General features: G+C 42.0%; 1 protein-coding gene across 1 annotated transcript in view; it reads left to right on the top strand.

Moving 5' to 3' along the window:
• Positions 1-27,122, top strand: part of LOC310861316 (band 4.1-like protein 1) — a 57,013-nt gene that overhangs the window by 3,050 nt on the left and 26,841 nt on the right. Inside the window, exons 2-3 of the mRNA XM_083768727.1 lie at positions 21,175-21,266; positions 22,411-22,563. Coding sequence (XP_083624853.1) covers positions 21,192-21,266; positions 22,411-22,563 — 228 coding nt within the window. The 5' untranslated portion in view covers positions 21,175-21,191. The remainder of the gene's footprint in view (positions 1-21,174; positions 21,267-22,410; positions 22,564-27,122) is intronic.

Below are 27,122 nucleotides of genomic sequence, written 5' to 3'. Positions count from 1 at the left end.
GATAGTTCAGTTCAGTTCACTAGTCTTCACTCTACTCTACACCTGCCTTCATTTCATCTGATTGTCTGTCTGGCAGGCACTTAAAAAGCGATCGTTAACTGTGTCTGTTAGAGATAGGGGCAGAGAAGAGTGGCTTTGCTCAACTTGATTTATACTTATATTCTCCACTCTGATGAAGGTACATGTTCGATATATCATGCAGTCTTACTTATTAGCCTATATTTTAGCTATTAAAAGAAAAATAGCCTGAGGCAGGCGGGCCACAGAAGACGGCATGCGGCCCGCGGATCACCAGTTTGACACCCCTGATCTACAGGGTTATTATGCAATATCTACTGTATTGGCTATAGGCTCTTGTCAAGGTGGTTCAAGGTTTTCCTCAGTGAGAGTGAATATAATGGAATTACATGCCACATTTCCCACAGAGCAATGTCCCCTTATCTGTGACAGTTGATGTTTCAGACATCCAACCTGTGCTTTTGTTAAAAATGGAGAGGGCTTAGCAAGGGTTATGGTGGACATTGAAGTGGTGTTTCCAGAACGAACTCCATTAGCTTTCAGTCGATGTGTAACCTCTGTGCAATCTGTCACTAGACAGGACTTGACCTAAGGGTAAAGGTAATGGTCACATGTGCAACCGCAAGACTCACTGTTGATAGTCTGTGTGTGTGTGTGCGTGCGTGCTTGCTTGCTTGGGGATATGGGTGCTTGAATGTATCTTTGTGTGTTACTTTATGTATCTGTGACACTGTAAAAACATTACAGTAGAACTTTATAGTTACCTCTGCCTTATGGGTGCGAATACCTACAGTAAGTGAGTACACATGCATCTACATTTGCGTCCATGTCTCTCTGGGTAATGCACCTAATGCCTCGCTAGAGTCCTATTCCAAGTCATCCTACAGTATGATCGATTTGTACTTTATTGAAATTTGGCCAGTTGTCTGTTCACAGCCAAATTGGATTCTCTTCCATATAACGTCACACACTTTTAAGTAAGGCCATTCAAAGTTACATTATGAATGAAGGTAGGGAATATAATAGTCCGTTTTTGCATTATCAACAGAATTTATTTATTGCTTTCTAACTCAGCAAGACATTGCATTCTCTGGCAAACGCTTGGCAGCTGTAGCTGAGGGGTAGAGTGGCCGGTAAAGCTGCCAGATTGGAACCCTAAGGTTCCCAGTTCGATTCCGGGCTCCCCCAGAGTTAGGGCCGATTCATACTCCTATTTTAGAGCCTAATAAAAGTCGGTTCGGCGCTGTAAAGCCTACAATTTGACGTCATTTGCGGTTCGGGGGAGCGGGTACCGTTCTAAAGTCGGCTCTTCGGTGCTACTGAAAATTTCTGACGAGCCGAAATCATTTCGGCACTACAGCGCCGAAACAGCGGTAAAATAGGAGTATGAATCGGCCCTTAGTGTCAAAGTGTCCTTGAGCAAGAAACTGAACCCCTAATTTCTTCCGATGTACAGGTTGGTGCCTTGCGTGGTTTCCTCTGCCGTGTGTGTGAATTCACAATCTAATTATGTAACTAATATGTAAAGTGCTTGGGATAAATGCACCGCTTTGAAAAAATGCACCAAGTGCAAGATATGATATGAATGCTTCGTTATTTCGAGTAATTTCTGTAAGTAAAGCAGACTTGTGTTGACATTGTATTTCTCTTTATAATCTGCATAATGTCGTGATCTTTTCTGTTGCACTTTCAATCAGTCATGACTCATGAATCATGATATATTAAACAACACGATACTGTACTTAATAAGGCCAACATATGGTAGATCTATAGTATACAGTTTGGACCTATACAGTTACGCACTCCAATACTGGCAAACAAGTCTAATAGAGAGAACATGCATAAGCAAGACACCCAGCTGGACCAAAGTGACCAATGACTAGTCTAAACTAAGTATTCACCCCCCTATGCTGACATCGCCATCCTTGGAGCCCCACAGTATATACTGAAGGATAATAACACATCCTTGGAGCCCCACAGTATACACTGAAGGATACTAACACATCCTTGGAGCCCCACAGTATACACTGAAGGATACTAACACATCCTTGGAGCCCCACAGTATATACACTGAAGGATACTAACACATATTAAACAACATTAAAAGCTCTAGGTTAATGAAAATAAAGTACCATAACTCCCACGCCACTTAAGGTTAAGGTTCATTCTCCAGGGAACATGAAGGCTCTGAGCAAGTTTCATGCCTTGGCAATCTAGAGTTTTAGATACAGTAAAATTAAGATAAAAATAGTTTTAGCGGTTTACTTCTTTTCCCGCTAAAATGTTTGAGCTGAAATTCATTCCACAGTGATTTGCTACTGTATATGTGAAAGTGGCCAGGGTTTCAGGACGTCTTCAAATCCATTTGCCAGACCTTTTGTGGGGAAATAAGGTATATTGTGCAAATTACAGAATTTCTTGAATTTGTACTAGCCTAATTCTTTCTTTCTTTCTTTCTTTCTTTCTTTCTTTCTTTCTTTCTTTCTTTCTTTCTTTCTTTCTTTCTTTCTTTCTTTCTTTCTTTCTTTCTTTCTTTCTTTCTTTCTTTCTTTCTTTCTACCATAATTATAATCCCGCTTCACCCAGTTGATGACTACTCAGATGGTTATGATGAGTGCATTCTATTGTTGCTCAGGGATACAGACACATAGACAGGGGAAAGGAGGCAAACTGGTGACCTGACTACAAGACTGCCTCTCTACCCACTATTAAGCTATGGCTGTCGGCCGCATACTTGCGATGATAAAATCCTCGAGGCGCCATCTATTGATCCTGATCGAAACATTGATCTGACCTCTACAGTAAACAGTGAGAGCTAAAAACATTGTGCAGACTCTATTATCATCATTATTCTTGTACTGACTATTGCATTCTCATTCCTCATCTGGCACACACCCACCAGGGTTACACATAAAATGGACAGTAAAATTTCTTTTTTAAAGGAAAAAAAGTCATGTTTCTGTATAAAGCAAATGTGGAAGGCTCCATAAATACAGTAGTAGACCCCGCTGGTTTGCTCTTTGACAGATTTGGAAAACAAAAAAATGATGCGTCACCTCAGTGGGTCACCACACCATGGAGGAAGTGTAGCCTACTTTCTGGGTTGTGCTAGCTAGAGGAAAGGCCATGGGGTCACCAAAATCAGTTGGGTTCATTCCCTGGGAAGCATGACGATGCACAGAAAATGCCATGACAAATCAACTAATCGTTGTTAATTAATCGTTGTTAATTGGGACCAAAGTTTTTAAGATATTTTGGGGGATTTTTGCCTTTATTGATAGCTGTACAGTAGGTTGACATTGACAGGAAATGAGAAGAGAGATGGGGGGGGGGGGAGACATGCAGCAAAGCACGCACGCAGTCTTATATGTGTATAGCTGCTCAAAATGCGACATTCAGGGCTTGATTAGAGCTTAATTTGACTTGGATATGACAAAAACAACAATCGCACGGAATCTGGGACAGATCACTGTCAACACACAGTGAAGAAAGCTATCGGATGTTGACACCCGTTGAACCGGAAATGGTCATGGTCAGATTCGGAATTCGGTCAAAACCGGCATAATGGTGAAGTTACCGCCACCATCAGGACTGGGTGTCTAATACTATATACTTGCCGCCTTAAAATGAGAGATGTTGTGTATATCGCAGATTTTTCTATTGGCATTCAAATGATGAATTAAAATCATGAATAGTGATACAAATAGGCAAGGCAACATGGAAAGTTTGATCGAAGAGTACACTTGAGGCTACGGTGACAAGTTGTCAAGAAGTTTGGTATTTTTTAATGCACTCGACAGATGATGTACTGTGGTTCCCATAGTAACTGTATCTTAAAAAGGCATGCCTGATGGCTTTGTGTTAACTATTGTTTTGGGTGACGCCTCCGCCATTGGCCCAAAAGGAACTGCAGTGTCTGTCATTTTCTTGTTACTATTGTAAGTACTGTAATTTATTTTTTAACATGTGTCTACTATGGCTAGTGAAGGCCTGGTAACTCTCTTTGTGTTTGTGTGACCTGTCTGTGTGGCCAGAGCTAATCTCGCAAACCGCCTAATGGGGCTAGTGTGCCACAACATCATTTTGAATTTAACTTTCATCATTATTCTAATCAGCTGAAACCTTGCCCAAAATTGAAGGCATATATCATAGACCACTGACATCACATCATAGGCTGACTAGCCTGCACCACATGAAGTCCACAATCCACAATGGAGCCACGCCGTTTTCCATGTTGAATCTCACATTATTTTTACAGTTTTTTATACTTTTGCTCAGAGAGCGACAAGAGAATGACAGTGAATGGACTGTATTGCAGTTGCAGGGTGTTAGCCTGTCATCAGCTTAAAGATGGAGTGCCGTGATTTTTTTCCACACTTAAACATGATCATCAGGTGTATTTAGGTGTATATGAGGTATAAATTTTTCAAAAAAGTGTACAGTATTTGTTAAAATTATGGTTTTATGTGGACACACCCACCAGTTCATTAGGTATGCGTGAGTTTAACCATAGCACCACCCACCTAATCCAGTCCCTCCGCCTCCTCCTTTAAGACCACCCACTTGTCCTAGTCCCTCCCCCTCCTTATAAAAGGACAGCCCATGGCTCTGCCCTTTTGTTTACAAAATGGCAAATTGGTGTCTGTAATGTAACAAAAACTCATGTTTTTGTGAATGTTAGAAGTGAACACTTCCAATATTTCTGAGATATCGTATAGGCACCATTATGCACTTATACTGCCACCATCCATGTATAGGCATATAATCCATGCATCCATACCATATCAGATCTGTTTTTTCAGATTTTTTATAATCATTTATTTATTTCCTCCAATTATATTGACCCTATTGTCGCAATCAGCTCAGCTCATCATCCAATTCGATCATAGTTTAACAGCAGAAACAATTAGTTTGATAGATCATTTAGCCTACAATATATTGTAGGCTATTGATTTCCTCCAGCTAAGCACCCTGGCATTAAAACTGTCCTTTATCTGACTGCGTTGAGTTTCAGCAAAAGTCGCCAGATTTAAAGAAACAAGCGGCCAGGTCCACAAAAATAAGTCACAGAAATTGCCGTGAATATTTATGAAAACGTTTCAACAACACCAATCCTTTTAACAACATATTAATCTGAGGGTCCTTCACATGAATCATTGGTCAAGTCAACCACATCTCCCCTGAAAGTTACTTATATGAAAACAAGCCCAAGTCGCTTTTAATAGTCAGACATGGCAACATGACATCCAGCGCGACACAACATACTTCTAATTCTTGACTTTACAGCCTCGTATAAGTATTAGGACCTACATACACAGTATTGACTACAACAGCCAACAAGAATGCACACTGTGACACTACACTCTGTATCAAAGCCCGACCACTGTGATTATAAAAGAAACAACCTACTCCTTGAGAACAACAAGAGCAACTATACAGCAGAGCAGGTAGGCTATAAGACTGGTTTGTTGTGGTTTCCTTCCTGAGGACCCGACGTGAACATTTACTTGCTTCCAATCTAACGAAAAACAGTCTGCTCTGCTGTGAACTGGTAATGTGTGAAATGACTGTTTGAAAATCTGCCACACAGTTAGACACACACAGAGCAGCAAAAGCAAACTGGCTGCGCTGTTCAGTTCACACGTGTGTATGTGGCAGGCAGCTCCGCCCACAGAGGTTGTCGTATTTAAAAAATATGTATAGAGGGGGAGGTGCGTGTGTGCGTGCAATATTTTTACGTCACACTATCCGTGTTTACTTCATTGGCCCGTTTGACCGTCAAGGGTTCAGCCTCCAGGAAGAAACCCTAAATACAAAGTTATTACACCATTGGACATAAAAACGACTCCAGGGTGTCTAATGAAGTACTGTCACCCCATAGACACATGAAAAGCTGGAAAAATACAAAAATTGTGGCACTCCATCTTTAATGAAATGTGACTAGCATCTGTGGTAATGCGATCGTATGGCCTACACAGTAAAATCTTCAGCGTTAATTTAACTCTTGAGAGAATAAATGGAAACTAAATGGATCTGTACAAATGTATTTATTTTTCAAATTAATTTAACAAATAATTTACATCAATATTCCTACTGTAAATGCTAAGGTGAACTGTGACGGAATACATCTCATTGTATTCAGTTAATTTCATCGTGTTACACTGACTGGACCAATGTGTCAGGCTAATGCATTGCTCATCCACTACACTACACCCTAGTACAGCTGTGAGCATTCTGTATGCTACTGTACACTGCTTGAATGCACAACACAATGTTATTCTTTGCGGCCAATGCACTATATAGGCCTGTATGAGGACAAGGTGTACTGTACTGTATGAATATAATTTCAATTGTCAATGTGTTTCTGAACCAATGTCACATAACGACATTGGTTCAGAAAGGATGTACTTTGAAGTAATTTGGAACTTGTTGCAAAGACTTAATGCGTAGGCTTGTCCTCTGTATTTTGTCCTTGAATTCAGCTAATTCCCAGCTTGGAGCGGCCACTGTCCTCAGTTTCATAATCAAATGCTTAGTTACACATCCTAACGTCACTGCCTCGCTAGATGGAAATTGAAAGTTATATGGCAGGGTAAAACGGCAAAGGTTAATTCCACCATTAGTTAAAATGATGAATGATCTAGAGATTCAGCTCGTAAATCAAACCACGGATACACTCACTGCACATTTTGGGAGATTCCATTATCTGGGTTGTTTGATCAGATTGAAGATTTGCTTGACACTTGCAAAACAACAGTGTGGCTTAGAAAAACAGAAAACAATATGTAGAGAAAAACAGAACCGCTAGGAAACGCACCAATCAGCTAGGCTACAGTATATGTAGGGCCTATATATATATATATATATATATATATACACACACATACAGTATGAGTTTATTATTTGACTTTCTTCAACAACAGTTACATCAGTATCGGCAATTATGCAACACATTTGTCCCAATTTTTGTAATATAAAAAAAAGCCTGAAGCGTGTTGCAACCGAAGGTTGCATTTACTATGAAATCCTGCATACGTCACACCACCATATACAGTACAGTATGGTTGCCAATCCATCATGCCTTGTGACATCATGTGACGTCATGGAGACCCTTAGATCTCCATATATGGATCTGACCTCATGACATCACGTGACATCATGGAGACCCTTAATGCCTCCATATATGGTCACGTCTCATGACATCACGCCTCGTGATACGTCACGCCATCATATATGGCCATCTTCATATATAAAGATCACGACACTGACCTCATCTAACCCTGGATAACCATACATGGAGAAGACTGGATGATCCTAGATCTGCATATATGGAGCCGGCCAGCAACTCTTTTGTTCTGACCTCATCAAACCCTGTACACTCAAGACACGCTCCATATATGGCCAGTACAGAATTAATTCCATATGTTTATCTACCCAAAGTACCCAGCAGTCCGCCGTCTGCCATCACCCAGGCGGATGCGTGCACGGGACCTCGCCCGTCCCGTCTACATAATACTAAATAATTATAAAATATCTAGCATTTTATTCATGTGTTTGGTTGCTTAGTACTAACCACATCACACCCATTTCACTGGCTGCCCATACAGGCCAGAGGCAATTTCAAGGTGCTGCTTCTGACCTATAAAGCCTTGAACGGACTTGCAGCATCCTGCTGTCTCTAATACCATTAGATTACATACATTCCTGGACCGTCAGTATGCTCCCAAGGTGCTGGTTACCTCACAGTTACATGGTTTAAGAAGAAAAAAAACTGTTGGGTGCAGAGCCGCGGGGCACGTATCGTGCCATTGCTCCGTCTCTGGAATGCTCTTTTTTTCAACTGTTATAGAAACCGACTTTGTTGAGATTTTTGAGGGGCGCTAGCCCCTACTATGCTCAGCTTTCCGGGTTTGTGTAAACACAAACGTTGAAGACAAAAGTGAGGACAGAAATTGTGATTGGCCGGTGTGATTGGGTGGGAGATGTGATTGAGCATCGCATAAAGATTGTGCCAAGGGAGATACCCGTTTATGTGGCTGATAGAGAGATGTCAGACATTGTGCAATACTCGAGAGATACTGTACAATACTTGGACCTCTTAAGCTATGTCCGTGGCTGCTGTTGTATGATAAAAAGTGAGGGGCGCTAATATATTAAAGTCTAACTCATGTTGATTAGACGATGTAATGGTGATGGACAGTAAAACAAACGGTGCCAACCCAAACATTAAATGCCATTAACAATAAAGAGACAATATGACGTAATGAGGGACAATATGACGTAAATTTTCCCTTCATTGGCTTTTTGACTCGAAGGCTTTCAGCTTTCAGGAAGAAGCTGGGAATGGATGAATCCACAGAGGGGTGCCCTGGGCGTGGCCATTACTGGGGTGTAATCCATGGAACAGTGACCTGTAGGCCAGGTGTAGCTAATCAATGCTGTGGCGGTTAATGGTACACCTCAGTAATGGCCGCGACCAAGGCATGCCTCTGTGGATTCGTCTATACACCAGGAAGACATATTTGCATATTATAATATATTATTATTATAATTATTTGCATAATATACAGGGCAGAAATGCAAAGACGGAAAAGTGAGGACACAAATTGTGATTGGCCAGAATGAGATGATGTATGATTTATTTACGGTTGTGCACCTACACATGTTGATTGTTACATACAGTATGTGCACTGTTTATTCTTTACTCATTGTGTTTTCCCTCGTATATAATTGTACAGAGTGGACAGAGACCCATTGGGGTGATGTTGCACTATAAATAAGTGTGTAAGTCAAATGCCCCTCCTATATACAGGTTTAATGCTTGTCTTTAGTTCAATGTTTGTTTTGTAAACGCTATTGACAATGAAAGGAAATTTTACGGCATATTGTATCTCATTACGTCATACTGTCTATGGCGTTTAATGTTTGTGTTGGCACCATTTGTTTTACATCACCATTACATCACCTAATCAACATGAGTTATATATTAGCACCCCTCACTTCACACAGGTGTGATTTTTCAAATCGATCAAGGTTTTGCAATCGGTCAAAACCTGTTAACCTTTGGCCTATGACTCTGCAAAGTCGGGATCGGCGTAGGTCAAGGTCCAGAAATCTGGCATCGGTCAGGCTCTAACTGTACGTAAGCATTGTCATTTCCCTCCTCCACAGTGTAAACCCATCCCATGGGAGCACGCTTGTACTCAGTGGGCCCATGTAACCTAGTGCAGCAACCCCCTTCGGGCCTGCTCTCCCTCACTGGAGGGGGATGAGCTTGCAGGCTCATTGGCTAGGCCGTCCCATCATTTATCTCTGTTGTGTCGTGACACACGCTGCAGCAGACGTAGCAGTTGTGCTACGGGGCTCTGCGTCCAAGACTGCTGAGTGCCAAAGGTTTGCAGGATATATGTATGCGGTTTTCCCTCGACAAGGACATCCCGCCATGCCCGCTTCTTCACAGACAACCCCACCCCACCCCCTGCTCTCTCCAGCCCGCCAAAACCCCAACCCCCACCCCGTACTACCAGTTAGTAATGAGGTGAGAGCCAGGCTTGCTGCGGCATAGATTGATGGACTGGCTATTAACTCGATTAGAATAAAAGTTAATATACAGTTGCCCTGACGTGGATGGAGCTATATGATATTATATAAGGCTTAGGGTCATTGAGGCATGTTCAATGACTGGCTAATATACCAACAGGATAGACCCTGGAGATGTGAAGACACTGCTAAGTAATTTATATCATACTTATTACAAAATATGAAAGAGGTAGCCCCTCTTAAACTTCAAGTTTAAGGGGACAATATACTTACGTTTTTACTTATTTTTGGCTCACAGTCATTCACGTAATATAGATTATGTGAAGCAAATCATGTTTGACCCTCTTAAGTCTTCACTAAGATTCTGTGGGGTTGAGAAAGTCATGATTCTTATTAAAGGAAATGTTGTAGAAACTGACCCAGGAATTTGAGGTACACACTTAGCATTATGACACCTACAAGGACAGACCTATGACTAGAACTTCAAAATGTTTTTTAGGTTTAATACTGTCCGTGATGTGCAGTATACTGTTACTGTATCATTTGGATGTGTAGTCAACAGTGATTCAGAGATACAGTACATGTGCAACCTAATATAGTTTGTAATGGGGGCGTTAATCTAATTATATCTGTGTTTGTGATATCATGTAATACAACAATGGATTGGTCCCTGGTGATTAGGTCCTGATCTCAGCTTGATGTTAACTCTGCCCTTAAGCGTTTTTTTGTGCTGTGAGCCAAATACGTCTGTGGAAATGTGAGTATTTTGTCCTCTTTGACTTGCAGTTTGAGATGTGATTCCTTTATTGCGAACGCAGTGAGCCACTTACTATGACAGCAAGGGCTGAATGTCTGTGTGTGTGTCTGTCTGTCTGTCCCGCTGTTACACCACCCGCCCGCCACCAGAGGGCGCAGCTGTAGCACACACACACACACACACACACACACACACAGGGCGCAGCTGTAGCACACACACACACACACACACACACAACCACACACACACGAGCTGCGTTCGCTTCCCGCGTTTGCGCGTCTTACTTGTTATAGTATTATAAAACAGTGGTTCCCAAAGTGGGGTCCAGGGACCCCCAGGGGTCCTTGATGGAGTCCCATCAAGGACCAGCTAAATCCCAGGTATATGATAGTTTGGAACCAAATGGACCATTATAGGTTAGTTAAATTAACATAGATTTTACCATATCAATTGGGGGGTCTCAATCAGAGATAGAAATGCCATTAAATAAGGGTCCGTAGACTAATGCATGTCAAACTGGGGTCCTTGAAATTAAATGGGTTGAGAATCACTGCTAGAGCCGTAAAAATCTTGTCTTATGGAGGTCCGTGAGCTAATTGGTGTCAATTTGGGGGTCCTTGACATGAAAAAGTTTGGGAACCACTGTTATAGAATAGGCCTACTGTAAGTTTACTGGATTTTGCGTTTAGCACTGAGCCCACTTAGCACTGAAAATGTCACTGTTGAAGTTAAACCAAATTTTCTAACTTATTACCCTATACTGTACCTGCCATAACATTGTTCCGTTTTCTAATTTTAATAATTACATTTGACTTAGAAGGGCACAGAATGTGAAATGAAAGTTTCACTATTTGCTCCACATTGCTTCTGTCATCAGAGGCTGGCACGTTGCCATGAAAATCTCTGTAGTTTCCCTATACTGTGGGGAACCCAGTTCTGTTTCTGCTAGTCATAAGTAGGACGATATGAGAATGACATGTCACGATAATTGGCAAATATAATTGTGATTAAAGATATTATCGCGATAAGTTCACTCACAACACTGATCTTGTAGATCTGCTATTTTTGGTGAATTGATTTGTGTATAGCGTGAAATAAGAGCACACCAAAAAGCCATAGTATTGATTCAACTCCTAAAGTATAACCCAAATGGACTCATACAGGTATCATATATTTGGGTACAGTTTTACCCTTGGTGTAAAAAAGGAGCAAGCGCGTAGAGAGTGGCATGTTATCGATTACATAATCGATACAGTATGCACGGACACACACACACACACTCAAGTTTTGGCCTCTCAAACTAGTGTTGGGGGGGGGGGGGGGGGGGATTAAATTAAACTTGGGTTTTTCATAAACTTTTAATTCTACCCTTTTCAGACGAACTCTGCTGTATCAATGGATTTAATGGGGAATGTGGGAATGGATAGATATCAAGTTAGGTTGAAAATAGGAGGGCCAGCTGCATAGATACGTTGGGGAGAATGTAGTCCTGCGTGGCCAGACTGTTGTCTCTCCCAATTTGCAAATGCTTCCATCATACAGTCTAGAGCAAACAACTTGTTCTGCTCTTTACACAATTTCTTTGCTGAAAATAGCATTGTAGCTGAGCTTAATGTAGATCGCTGTTTTTGACTAATGTTCCTAAAATAGGGATGCTAGGGTTCAAGTGGAGGCCAGACTCAGAGCTGTGAATATCGCTAAAACCTGAGATTACTCATAAAGATGTAGATGATATTATTAATTTGTTTTATTGCAGTAATACATAACAAACTTTGCAGACCTTTCAAATACTGATAAAAACAAAAATATATTAAAGCATGTGATGTTTAGCACCTAATCTGACAACCTGGGTCCAGAATCAGATGCTGGAGGTTTTCCTTTCATCTGCTCTGCTCTACTATGGCGTGATTTGGAGATGTCACATTTGATGAATTCCTCCTGCCTCCCTGTCCAGCCGATGAAGGATAGGTCTGTTGGCAAGTGAGACCCACCCCAACAACATGTTGGCCTGCCATTTTTTGTCCCCTTAAAATGGCAGAGTCTGATGTTTGGACGGATGGCACAAAGACAAATGGTCCGTCATAGTCATCATTCTGCCTCAAAATGATTCCCCATCATTTCTGTTGTAATCTGGCAATATATCTTATAAGCAGCCCTATGCTGCTGCTGTTGTTGAGGCTTTTCAAAGTGCAACGCGCTACGCGTATATGTTTGCCTCTTCCCTCTCTGTTTTGCTTGGGAATGAGTTGATGTTCTGCAATCTGACTTTGTTCCACTTCAGTGAATAAGGATTCAAAGTAGCCCTGTTGGTGCAGGCGTGCAGTACACCTGGCCACCAGTAGGGTTTGGTGCTCTTATATGAGGGCCGAGTCCGAAACTGAAAGTGGCGAGAGGCCTTGTCATATAGACAAGGCAAGGCTGATGATTGTGTGTGTGTGTGTGTGTGTGTGTGTGTGTGTGTGTGTGTGTGTGTGTGTGTGTGTGTGTGTGTGTGTGTGCATAAATCTGTTTCTCACAAGCAATCTTCTATAATTAAAAGTGAGTTTAAATGGCCTACACCAGCTTTGAGTGTATGAGGTAGGTATATTATAAAGAGTACAGAATGCACCGATTTTATAGAGTTCCTAATAATATTAGTGAGCATTTAGAATGTCTTGGTGTTGGTGCATGCATAAAAGCTGCAGTGCAGGACCAGTTGCTCACTTAATGCAGCTTGACTCAAATTCTATTCAATCAGTAGACTAAACGGGGGACGTGTAAACAATGAGAACAGCTCTGCAGAGCCTCCCAAGTTTATCCATCGATATTGCATTGACCCCAGTCTCTGTTGTCTAATACAATTAGTCATTCGATAGACTTTGGGCTCAATGCCACCTTTTTAGTTGTTTACCGTGCTGTCACCAGGCCAGAGAAACGCATTCAAAAGACACATTTGTTAAAGTGAAGTGCTTCAGCAACGATCAATGTGTAAGTGTTGTGTGCAGTTCATTACATGGCCTCGCCTGTGATGCACAATAGCAAAGGCACATCCCAGGTCAGAGCTAGCTTTAGCTTAGCTTCATGAAGGTACCAGAATGTATACTGATACAGAACCAATGTAGACCACCTCTCCTTATCAGAGAGCGCCAAGAAGACCGGTAGGTCATTCTATCACTGGTGATTTTAAATTCACTGTGTTCATTTAACTCTGGGAGTGTACATTGGTTACTTTGTGTGATGTAGGGTGGTGTACAACATCTAGCTTTAAGGGTGGAAGTGGAACTATTTATTTATTTGACAGGGACAAAGCTCATTAATCAACATGTCAGTTTTCACATCAATGTAAATGGGCCAGAGTTAGCCGAAGCTAAATTTCATCTGTAGTCCCTGGGCAGGCTCTTAAAAAATGAATGATAAAAAAGGACAAAGTGTAGTGTGCCTGCACACAACACCATGCGTTGATGCCATGTGTGCATACTGTATGTGCAAGCACCCAACACTACGTCCACAAAAACACAATACAATACAGATAAAAGAAGACAAAGTCTAGTGTGCCTGCACACAACACCATGCGTTCATGGTGGTATATCTATCTCTTATCTGTTGTTTGATATACATCTCTATAAACGTATCTATCTTTTGGGTCTGGATAAGATTTTGTAAATGAACTGCTTTCATTTTAAACTCATAATCATAAAATGCAGAACAATCCGCACATTCATAGACTGCCAGGCTGCCTGCAGGCAACATTCTGGTTGGCTATGAATTATGGAGAAGTTGCCAAATCAGAAGTTGTAGTATCAGACCAGTCAGTGTCTGATTTTAATTCGATGCATGCTCCGTATCTATAAACAATTATTTTATCTAGAGCTCTTAATGAATAATTTAGACATGTGTTTGAAAATGTTTGAAATCAACATGTTGTGCTGCAAACTATGATTTTATTAGTCCTCAATAGTAAGACTTGAGTAAAATTTGATCCTCAAAATACAATGCAGTGATAAATTAGCCAGCTGTTTCTGCTCTGAAAGAACATTCATTATAGGCTCTTACCCCTAAACTTATTTGCCATTTTTTACTATTTTAAAACATTTTAAAACAGTTCAACTAGCCACGTTGTTAGCTTGTAGATCGGCTATTTGTACTATTTTAAAATGGCAAATAAGTTTAGGGGTAAGGTGTGTGTGTGTGTGTGTGTGTGGATGTGTGTGTGTGTGTGCATTTTTTTAAGATTATATTTCTATTTATTTTTATGCTTTATTTCAACATGAAGGAAAGCGCCTCGGGTCAGATTTGGACCCGGGACAGGTGCAAGATAGCCTTATGTTTATATGCTATGCGCTCTTACTCGGTGAGTCACCAGGGTGCCCCCAACTTTTTATCTTTATTATTCTTTCCTATTTTCACCCCCAGTTCCCTGTTGCTGCCAACACCTACTGCTGGTCTGTGGAATAGTGTGGATAGAGTAGAGCAGACGACCACCACATGCTTCGGCCTCAACTTTCCACCTGACAGTGAGGACTTTCACTGGGCTCTATACAGCATAACACATGCAGAGGTTCAGTCTGTCTCTCCCAGTTTCCCTCCCCACTGAACAGGCACCCTGCCCAACCGGTCGCTTAGTGCAGCAAGGACACAATCGCCTGCCAAATGAACACTGCCAAATGTGTTCGTTGGAGCTCCTGTCGAAGCCAGAAGCACGGCTGCTGGGATGCAATTGCAAACCCTGGCTTCAGCGGAGGTGGGCGCGGGTGTTTTATAGCTCCACACCACCCAAACACCTCAACTGGAAAACATTACTCTGCCATGAAAGAGTGGCAGGCTGGCACCTATTCTAACAGAGTTAATGGTACAATACGATGAAATCTTTTCACTGACTCAGATTCAGTATATTGATTCAGTTGTTGTGGGACATAACACTAACTCCTCCCACACCCACCAACCCATCCGCATACACACACACACACACACACACACACACACACACACACACACACACACACACACACACACACACACACACACACACACACACACACACACACACACACACACACATACATGCTGTCACTGTGTGTGTGTGTGCGTGTGTGTGTGTGTGTGTGTGTGTCACGCTTAATGTTTCTTGGTGTATGCTCAGCAAAAGGGTCTTAATCTTGTGAAGAAATGAAGCATTGCGTTAGTTCATGCAGGACAGGAGTCACACACCCCGGCTCTAATCAGCTGTCAGTCTGCTGGTTGAATAATGGACAGTTCACTAAGCTCCACCCCCCAATAGCCATTTGAGCTTGGCAAACGTTATAGACTCTCGGACAATGCTCCCATTATTAGCACAGAACAGAAATCAATGTGAAGTGAACACTATTATGAAACATTGCTGCTGGTGGACCTGGAACAGTGGTTCCAGGTGTGGAGGGGGCATTGTTCATTAGTACATTACTTTACCCAACTCAAAACTGCACTGACAAATGCAGGCTGTGGCTGTGTTGTCATTCGCATGCACGCACGCACGGGTCGCACGCACGCACGCACGCACACACACAGCTTAACGTCAGCCGTCAGGGAAAGTACACCGCTCATCCGCCCAGGTGATGACATTAATACTAATGATTAATTAAATATATAATAAAAGTACAAATCATATAAACAAATGTTAACTGTGGTACAGCCATATTTCTAGTACCAGGGGTACACTCTAGGGGTTTCGAAGATGGAGAGGAGAAGAGGAGACAGTAAACAACACCTTTCTTCTCTCAGAGGAGATCTGTACCTCTCTCCTCCTCATCTCTCAGAGGAGACCTGTCCTGAACCTCACACTCCTCACTCCTCCTCATCTCGCAGACAGATGATTTCGTGGGCAGTGACCAGAACACAAGTTAAACGGGAGTGATTGGAGAACTCGTGCACCTGAGTTAAAGAATTGATTTCCTGGCAGTCTTGAAGTATATGATGTACACTATACAGTAAGTATTTGACACCCTAATATTAGGATTTTCTTCAGGTTGCCTGGGGATATACTGCTGCAATCTCTGATGGCAGCTGCCAGGGTTGATATTCACATGTAGGATGGCATGGAGGGAGAGATTTAATTTATTATTAGACCGTTATTTATATGCAAGCAAATCCCGTTGGGATATACTATTGGTATGTGTTATGTCAAATGTGTGTATGTGTTTGCATACAAGGCTGCAGTGCTGGGTCTAAAGACAAATTTCATTGAGAGCTGACAATAAAGTATTATATCATATAATAATAATTACAGTGAACCCTGTCCAAAAGCAGCAATACAAAAAGTTTCAACAGAATTCAAATAACCGGTCAGCAGGGAGTGTTGTTGCGTAGGGAGTAGGACGAAGGCTCTTCTATGTTCTCCTGGTGGGGGGGTACTGACTCACTGGCAGGTGAGTCGGTAGGATACAACAGCAGAGACGACACAGAAATGTGTGTGGGGAGGAATCAGTTGACATAACGACTACAATTGGGGAGAAAAAGGGAGTAAAAAGCAACAAGATATCAAATAACATGAAAACATTAAAGCACCTATAGTAATCATGACAGCTGCTCGGGCTTGACATTCACAGGTGAGAGGTTGGCCTGGAGGGAGAGGTGCAACAGCTAATCAAACTTTAATAGATTTAATCGAAAAAGGAATACAGTTTTACATAACATACACAACAATACACAAAATAGCAGAGATTTTCTATTTTTGCGTTCACAGTAGAGTGAAATCCTGCCATGGAAAGAGGTGACTTTGAGCAAGGAAACAAACTGAGTGAGAAAAGAGCTGTGGTAAGGTAAGTGGTTGGGCTACACCAAAGGTCATTCTTCCTCATCTTAACTCTTTGAATACATGCATATTCTTAGGATGGTATGTGTGTGTCTGCAAGGAAGAAAGATATATACGGGGGAAAAAAACCAATTTCAATATTTTTCAAATTGAAAGATGTCCCTAAAGCAAGTAGGCTTTCTTTGGGAATTATGCCACATTATAGAGCAATTAACACACGCTTGCTATTTATCAGCAGGATGAGTAGGGATTGGGGTTGATTAGAAGATTTAAAAAAATTATTTGGTCTCTCCTGTGTTCTTGAACAGAGAGCACATTAACTTTGATTGTCACTATACTAAATCACTTGAGCTCCTGCGGCTCTACGAGGGTTCCTTGGAGGACTGGGTTGAAGATGCCATTAAGGAGGTATTTATGCACCAAAATAGGCAGCCTTATCAGTATTCATACATCCTACACGGGTAGAACACACATTTTGAGTATGTTTGACAGTAAAGCTTCTTTTTTTTTAACCGTCTGTGTATGCGTTCATGTAAATGGTCTGCTTCGCTTGTCAGAGTTTGACATTTTGTCATTGCATAAAACATGAGTTAAATTAGGCAAAAAGTTGAATTTTAGGCACAGTGCTCAGTCTGGTGTGGTAAAGTCTCTATTGTATGTGTGATTACAAAATGAATGATGCCTGGTGGAATGCATGTGACAAATGTCACAATTTTTGGTTGACAATTAGTCACTTTCAGTGAAGATCACAGTTCTGCTGTAGAGGAATTGTAAACTAGTACAGTATGATGATGCAGTATTGACCCACATCACACCTTAAAAAGTTGATACGGAATAAATAAAAAAATTAAGTCAGGCAATTATCATAGTCTGGCAACCACACTAATTAGTAGTGTGTGTGTGTGTGTGTGTGTGTGTGTGTGTGTGTGTGTGTGTGTGTGTGTGTGTGTGTGTGTGTGTGTGAGACATCTGTTTACTACTCTTTGATCAAACTGGTTATACAGTGTAAGGTTCACTCATCTTAAAAGCTAAGAAGTTAAATGTCCCAGCCTCCTGAGCTGATGTGCAATGAAAGACAGCTGGCTGAGGAGAACATGCGAATCATGAGGGCTTCTTCTTTGGTGTCTAATACCACAATATCCACATCGCTTATTTATAAATGCACAGCCTGCCATTTATTAGGCCAAATTAATGCAATGCTCCACTCTTCCCTAATGAAGGCTTTCTGTGAAAGTGTTTCTCTTTTTCTTTTATCCCTTTCTTCTCATTAGCGGCATACCTTATTTTGTGATGTTTATGTAGTATTAGAGGCTTTTAAGTTTCCATTCAACAGCTAACTATTATGATGGCAGTTTAATGAACTGGAAAAAGGCAGATATATACTGCTGTATAGTGCAGTCATACAGACTATAGGCTGGAAAAAAGATTGAATATAGTCGGAATTCCATTTAGCCTTGCTTAAACACAAAACCATCTCACACAGAGGAAACCATTTTCAGAGAATGCTTCTGGCTGAATGGTTTGTGTCCTGAGAGGAAATGGTGATGATAGCACTTAGCACATCACAGATTCCTCCAGAGATAGTTGAGAACACTCTGAAAGGTGCCACTATATGAATGTGGGAACCTGATATACTTGCTGTGAGGCAGTTACTACAGTGTATTGTTGCAGAATTGGGAGTGTAGTGTGTGTGTGCGCTAAATACAAATCTACAGATGTTAGAATTAGGCCAGGTTGAACAGGTTGTGGACCACAGGCCATTCTGCTTTGTGGTTTGTTCACGGTTTGTATTTATAATAGTCTTGTTGAATGTGTGGCATCAGTTACTGGCCACGATAGACACATTTGATAATTCCATTTACAGCAATTTGCTAGCTCAAAGCTCAAAGGAATAATTTAAGACTTGATTGATACACCTGTGGACTGCGAGAACGAGTTCTCAGATTTATCTTGAGAAATACAGCATTAGTAGAAGCTGCTGTTTCTTTTAAATCTTGGACAAACAGAGTTCATTTTTTCTTGACTGTACAGCCTAATCGGAATATCTGATATATTTTACGGTTTATCGCCAGTGGAAGAACGCATTGCGCAAGAGTCCACAATGTTAGCTCAGGCTCTTATCTGAGCTGTGGTCACCTTCAAACGACAAGCCTCATCTGTCTCCATCGCTTTGCTTGCTCGTCTTAGCTAGGCGTGGTATCTATCGCCCTTTGTCTCACTCTCCCCTGCGTGACTCCTCTCCTCCCAATCCTCGTGTCACTTCCCACACTGACCTCTGTCTCTCTAACCATGTGTCTCTCTTCCTCCGGTCAGAATATTGTCACGTTTCCCTATGCCCTCTCTTTTCCCCAAAAAAACCTCCCCATCTGTCTTTCTTTCTTTCTCTCTCTGTCTCTGTGTCTCTGTGTCTGCTGTGTTGTGTTTTGCTGCAGGGCTCGCTGGCTGATGTAATTCATGCTATCTCCTCTGCTAGTGTGAGAGAGGCTCCTGAAGCCAACGCTCTTCATGCAGAGTACTCCTGTGGGAGGCTGTGAGCCAGAACTGACTGGCTGTCTCTCCCTCGCTTATTCTCTCTCTCTCTCTCTCGCGCTCTCTCTCTCTCTCCTCGCACTATCTTTGTCCCATATGCACAATACCCCGGCCAAATATAAAATATAATATATAGCCCAGCCCCATAGCGTAAATCACTGTTTCACTCAGTGTCCACCAGGGGTCCAAAAGGACCCTTGCAGGACTGTAACTCTCAGAATTGAATTAACACAGAGGGTTAGGTTAGAGGTGGTAGGTGATTTTACAGTGTAGATTGGGGTCACAAAGATGAAAATGTGTATCAAATGGGGGTTCCTGTGGCATATCAAACTGGGGTTCGTTGGAATTAAAAAAGTTTGAGAATCACTGCTGTAAATGAAGCTATAAACGAACTGAAAGCACCACGTCATGCCTGTCGGTAGAAAAGGTGGACAGGATGTGGCGTTCAGAATTTCGAGAATGTTTCGATGGCGACTGACTAGTGTTGAATTCATCGACTAAAACTATGACAAAAATGTTTGTCAACAAATAAAAACTAGAGTAAAATGTTAGGGAGGGACTAGTGGACAAGAGAACATTTTATGTTTGGTTGCACTCTGAAATCTACAAGATCACAACGCATTGCGCTGAGACGCGTTGTGAGCCTGTAGATCTGCTATTTCAGAGTATTTTCAAGTGTAAATTCAGGCATTAAGAGTAAGGTGCCATCAAGGCCTGCCAAAACACATTTTAGTCGACAAAATCAACTGTAGAGTCGACTAAAGTCGACTAAAATCGTATGACATTTAGTCGACTAAAACTAGACGAACACTAACATATTTCAGATGACTAAAATTTACTTGGATGACTAAACTAAATGAACATTTTCAAAAGACTATGGCCAAAACAAAAATAGACTAGAAAAAGTGCCCTTCTGGGCACAGGTCTCCACCAGGTTATCCACAGATCCGTGCAGTTAGAGGTAAAAACACTTTTCGGCCAGTTATAGCGCCACCTTGAGGCTGAGTTGAAATTGTTCATGTGGCATTTTGTCCTCGGCCTAGTGGGAATGTGGGTGCACAATTTCACGGAAATCACGCGATGTGTTCATGATTTGCAGCATTTTGTTTGAAACTGAGCACTCCTGTGAACTTTGGAAGCCAATCTTAACCAATCAGGATGGAGTGTGAGAAATCTGAAAGACAGGTTTGGTTGAATGGCTCTAGAGAGACTGTGTACCAATTTGCGTGATGTTTGGACAAAATCTGTAGGTGTGCTGTGCAAAAAACTGTTTTGCACAAAGCGGCCTCCTGGTGGCGCTATAACAGGCCGTTCTGGAATGTTTGGGGCAGAGGTTCATCGTTGGCATCCAGGGAGTGTGTGTGCAAAATTTGGCATCGAGCGGGTTAACGGTGGCCGAGATTAGCTGGTCACGGACGGACACACACACACACGGACGGACGGACGGACGGACGGACGGAGTGCAAAACATACTCTCTCCCCATGCCTTCGGCCTGGTGGAGACAAAAATGTGCGGTCAAAATCAACACTGCGTCTGACTGTGTGTGTTTGTGTACGGTTGCAGGATCACAAGCCATCTCTATGACAACGGAGGCGGAGGCTCCGGCTGGGGAAATGAAGAGCGCGATGGAGGGTGACGCCAGGAAGACCAATCAGGTGGGAGCGATGTCGAACCGGCAGCAGCTGTAGATCATTTTGCACCGCCTCCCTCAATCACTCGAGGGGGGGACGGTGTCTTCCTTCCGCTTCGCTGTTTGATATGCAAGACTGCAAACCTCACCGGCCATGCCAGTAACTTAACATCTCACTCACTTGCACGCGCACGCACGCACGCACGCGCACAAACACACACACACACACACACACACACACACACACACACACACACACACACACACACACACACACACACACACACACACACACACACACAGTGTGCCTTTGATAGGCGCTATGAGATGATTAGAGACATCATTTTGGCTTTCAATTCATGGCCCGACACAATTACGCATGTCACTTGAGGCTCGATATAAAAAATAAAGAAAAATCAATTTCCATTGAAGACAGAGGAGAGACGGGGGTAGCTGCTGCCTTAGGCTATGTTCAGGCTTGCATCCCAAATTAGGATTTTTTGCCTATCCAGATTGGAATCAGACTGCGTGCAGTCTGGACACTTACTGTAGGCCTGATGTACAGTATATACTTTGCCGTGCATACAGTGTCATTCTGCAGAGTGTCCGATCTACAAGCTCACAACGTGGTTGCAGATCTGCTATTGTCAGCGATGCCTGATTACACAAATGCCATCTGATTACCTGAAGATCACATTTGAGAAACAAATTTGCCTGCCGTCTAAACAAAGCCTTTAGCCTTATATTTAGTATTATTGTCTTGCAGGCAGTGGTGTGAACTGTGAAGTAACTAAGTACTGTACTTATTTATACTTTACTTGAGTATTTACAATTTTCAATACTTTTACTTCTACTCCACTACATCTCAGAGGCAAATATTGTACTTTTACTCCACTACAATTATTTGTAGACTATAGTTACTAGTTAATTTGTATATTCTGGTATTACAAAACACACTAACCACTTCAGCACAATATATATTTCGGCTATTTGAAAATAGCAGATCTGTGAGCTTGTAGATATTTTCAAAATATTTTTTTATACTTTCTTCTGAGATGTTCTGCACAATGACTACATTTACTTTTGGTACTTCAAGTACATTTTGATGCCAATGCTTTTGTACTTGTACTTTAGCCTTTAGCCTTATGTTTAGTATTATCGTCTTGCAGGTGCCAGAGGACAATGGAGGAGACATGGATGATAGCTCGGAGAAGACTCCCAGTAAGGCCTCCAAGTCCCCACAGAAAAGCTCCAAGCGGCCCAAGACTGTCCCTGTCAAAGTCACTCTGCTGGACGGCTCTGACTATGACACCGGAGTGGAGGTACAGTATAGCACTGTTTCCCACACAGCAGTGGAGTAAAGTACAGCAGTGTTTCCCACACAGCAGCGGAGTACAGTACAGCACCGTTTCCCCAGACACTGGGTCGGAACCCATTTGTGGGTCGCAGACACATTGTTATGGGTGCCCTTAGTTTTTGTTTCCTACATTTAGTTTTTAATTATTATTGTTTCAAAACATCTTCAAAAAACAGTCCCAAAAAAGCAAAACCAATGATTTGTTTTCTACAGTAATGTCATGAAAATCTAAGAAGTTCCATAAATTAGAACCAATATTTAAGAAGTAGTGAAAATGACTGATCTGCTATTTTCACTAGTTTGGGTATACAGGTATATCGGAATGGGAATATCTAATTTCTGTTTTTGGTCACGGGCTGAATGGTTTGGGAACCACTGCAGTACAGTACAGTATGTTATTTAATTCTCACATTTATTCGTTGGACAAGAACATGAGAGGAAAGTGCCTCACCGGCGGTCCACCAATTAAACCATGCTACACTAATGGACCTATGTCTGACATGACATTGTCTGTATCTTACAGACAGTCAATTCAAGAGCCAATTATCGTCTAGCAAGCATTCAATTAGTGTCAGATTCTGCACAATGTTCCCTTTCTGAAAGGTTATATGGGAAGTGTTCTTCTTCATTAGTGATATGTGCAAATGGTGATGGAATTGATTTGTGGTGGAAAGCAGAAAGGTGTTTCTTTTGTCTTTTGCACTGTCATCAAATCTTGATGCTTGTTGTAATTCACATCTCACAAGAGAGCAACCATTTTCAGAAGCATGTGTTATTATAGATCCTTCCCACAGAGTCCTTGACTCAGCACAGCACAGCGCAATGTGTGCACCCCGCCTTTTTGAGGATTTTTACAGCAACCACCTTCTCAAACAGTTTGCAGACCATTGGCGCGAACCTCTCGGTCAGATGTTATTTCCGGGGCGGATGTTGAGCCGGACCACCGTTCCACCACGGTGATGCTGGGCGGGTCTTCCGGGCACAGTAGTGGATCATGGCGTTATGTCAGCGCTGTAACCGCCACTGTATGCCGCTGATGATGGAGTGTGATGTCTGATGTGAATGCTCTTGTTGTTGGCTGCCTGGGCCGTATTCATGTCAGCCGCATGCTCTTTATGGTCTGACTGTCACCCAGGCAACCCCACGCATACGTGAAATGCCCCCCGCCCCCACAGCCAACGTTTACAATCACCTACCACCTCTAACCTAACCCTCAATCTTATTTGTTGTTGCTGGCTGGCACACACACACACACAGACACAGACACACACACACACACACACACACTGCGCGAATACTAACTCCTTCAACCTAGGCAGTGACTTCAGAGGTATTGGCCTTTGATGGGAAATCCATATGGTTGACGTATGGCTGCTCTTATGTGCGTCCAGGGAGAAAATAGAATGAGAGAGGGAAAGAGCAGAAGGAAGAGAGAGAGAGATGGAGTGAGTGGGGGGAGGGAATGGGAGAAAGATGGAGAAGAGGAAGGTATACCGTTAGCAGAGAGTGGAGTAGCAGCGGTGCAGAGGGTTTGTGTGTGCGTGTGTATATGTATTTGTGTATACCATGTGTGCATTCAGCATATTATGGTCCTGTGGAAAATAGGCAGGTTGATGAATACGGTGAAATCCAGCCAGCGTCTATTATTGTGATTACAGTACTGATGTTCGATGAACAATGTATACTGGGCCAGCGGTGATGATCTAAACAGAGGGAAGCCTCTCCCACATTGATCTGTGGCTCACACACAGTGCTCTGGATATTGACTGAGCACAGTGCATTTACATGGCCCAATCCTTAACCTCCAGCATGGGCGTTAATGGAACAACTCCCACACGTGCTCACCTCGTTGCTTCACCCTGAGGTTACGTGTCCATACGCTCTGTCATTCACCACGCATATGCATGCACACGGTCAATCACGGACACTACGTGCACACTGCACACATACGCATATATTATATACACGCACGCACACACGGGTCGCACGCACACACACACACACACACACACACACACACACACACACACACACACACACACACACACACACACACACACACACACACACACACACACACACACACACACACACACACACACATTACACATTACGTTGTTAAATTGATAATACCACTCATGAAGCTTATTCATTCAATGCCCTAGCCTAAGAGAGAGATCCACTCTATCAAGTTAAAGCAAAGACTCTTTGCTTTAAGAGACTATGAATATTGATTGTTTTTTATCCATAATTAATTACGTAATTATCTTTGAAAAGAAAGCAATGTCTGAAATAGAGAGAGCGCATAGCTATTATTTATTTCATAAATGCCTTTAATGTATAGGGTGTAACGATACATTTTAACCCTTTAAGACCCGGATATATTTCTACTTGCAAAAAAGAGATGTCAACCTTACTACTACTTTGTACTACTAGGACTTTGCAGAGGAAATTATGTTTTTTTTTTTTAAGTAAAAAAAGCAAATGTTATGCACATTTATAATAATTATTAAAATAATAATAATAATTTCATTTACATTTGGGGGATATCTTTCACAATAATAAATGTACATGTTCTAGACATTCTAATGATCACAAAAATATATATTACAGGCATTTTACTTACTTTTTTCAGGGTTAAAATTGTAAAAAATTGTCCAGAGATTTTGAAGTTGTCTGAATTTCTCCCTCTTTATATAGAAACATCATGACCAATGGCATTGCAAAAAAAAAAAAACTTACTTAAAAAACTTACTTGATTAATAAATAAATTAAAATATAAATGTTGTAATGTTGCGATACGTATCACGATACATGGTTGACGATATGTATGCGCACTCCCTAGAGTCCATGGAAAACCATTGTCCCTGCATCCCTCCACATCTGCCGGTTATAGCGCCACCATGAGGCCGATTTCTGTAAAACACAGATTTCATCCAAATCTCATGCAAATCGGTCCACATGATCTCTGTAGTCATGTGATCAAGACGAGTCTGTTGGATTTCTCAGATTCTACACTGATTGGCTTACACACTATCTCTATAGTCATGTGTTCAAGACGGATCTGTCCGATATATCATTTTCCATCCCAATTGGCTAACATTGGCTTTCAACGTTTGCAGGATTGGCCCGTTTTGAACAAAAAGCCTCAAATCATCCAATTGCCATCCAAGGCAAGAAGAAATGGCATCCTTTTCACATTGACCTATTATAGCGCCACCAGGAGGCCACAACCTGCCCTGGTGGAGACCTGTGCCGATGGGCACTTTATCTAGTTATAGTTTGATATTCTTCTATAATCCTGAGGATAATTTGTGTCCACACGATTGTCTTAGCCTGGTTTCAGTCAGCCACATGTTTCACGGTTCATTTCCGGGTTCATTAGACTAATACTTTTTTGAGCTAAATAATTGTTCACCATGCTTATTTCAATCCTCACCTTAGATTATACCTGACCAATAAAAAAATATAAAGATAAGTAGTCAAGTTTCAGTTAACACGTTGTGCCGTACAGTAAATACAGTAAATGTAATGTAAATTACATAAATAATAATAATGAAGAAGTAGTGAAAATAGCTGATCTACAAGCTCACAAGCTTGTGAACTTGATCTACAAGCTTGTGAGCTTGTAGATCTGCTATTGTCACTAGTTTGGGTCACGAGTTAAAAGGTTTGGGAACCACTGCTGCATTACATTGGTGTCTCTCCTGTTCATGTTCCAACTGCTGGATTCCATGCTGCTATACCGTACTCACTCTCTCTTACATTACTTAAAGTAGCTCTGGTTGATAGATCTGTTTCCTCCTTGGTCTGTCTTTTAACCTGTCCACACAAGTGCTGTGTCTCTCCATCTGGTTTGCATGGCTGAGGGGCAATCAGCAAAATGGATTTCTACAGTAGGCTTACGGCAAATGGCTGCTAATAAAATCATGCTCGTAGAACAAGGGGCTAGAAATGTGATTGGGGCCAATTGGAGTGATGGCAGACTCACATCGACAGCCCCTGATTCGCTCGGCACGCTTGGGGGACCACCTGAACGGTGAGTCGCAATTTTGTTAGAAAATCGAATATATGTTCTTGACGACCCTATACTCAGCTGTCTCTGCTTATTAATCAGCATTGTGCTCCCACCCAGAGAAACATCAAGACAAGACAGTGGTGTCTAGACTGCTATCTATTTGATTAGGGCATGGGTTGTGCTTTAATGGTTAATTAATTACCCTTTCATGAATGTTTAAAATCTGTGGCAATTAAACTGCTGGATTTCTATTACAGAGGAGGAACAAAGATAATGTGGCCTCGTTGGTTGTCATCAGAGAGAGGGGGCGATAAAGAGAGCGACAGAGTCAGCAAGGGGGAGAGATGTAAGAATGAGCAGAAGAGAGGGAGACGGAGAGGGCATGCAAAGACAGAAGGGACCTATTACTTCTGTTTCCATGGTAACAGCTGCTTGGTTGCTTTGTCGCCATAGGAGCCGGTTTCCCCAGGGGGGGGGGGGGGGGGGGGGAAGAGAGAAGAGAGAGA

This window comes from Protomyctophum parallelum (genome assembly GCF_964188405.1).
Source record: "Protomyctophum parallelum genome assembly, chromosome: 7".
Lineage (NCBI taxonomy): Eukaryota > Metazoa > Chordata > Actinopteri > Myctophiformes > Myctophidae > Protomyctophum > Protomyctophum parallelum.
The sequence above is the reverse complement of the archived record's forward strand: the minus strand, read 5'-3'. Positions and strand labels throughout refer to the sequence as shown.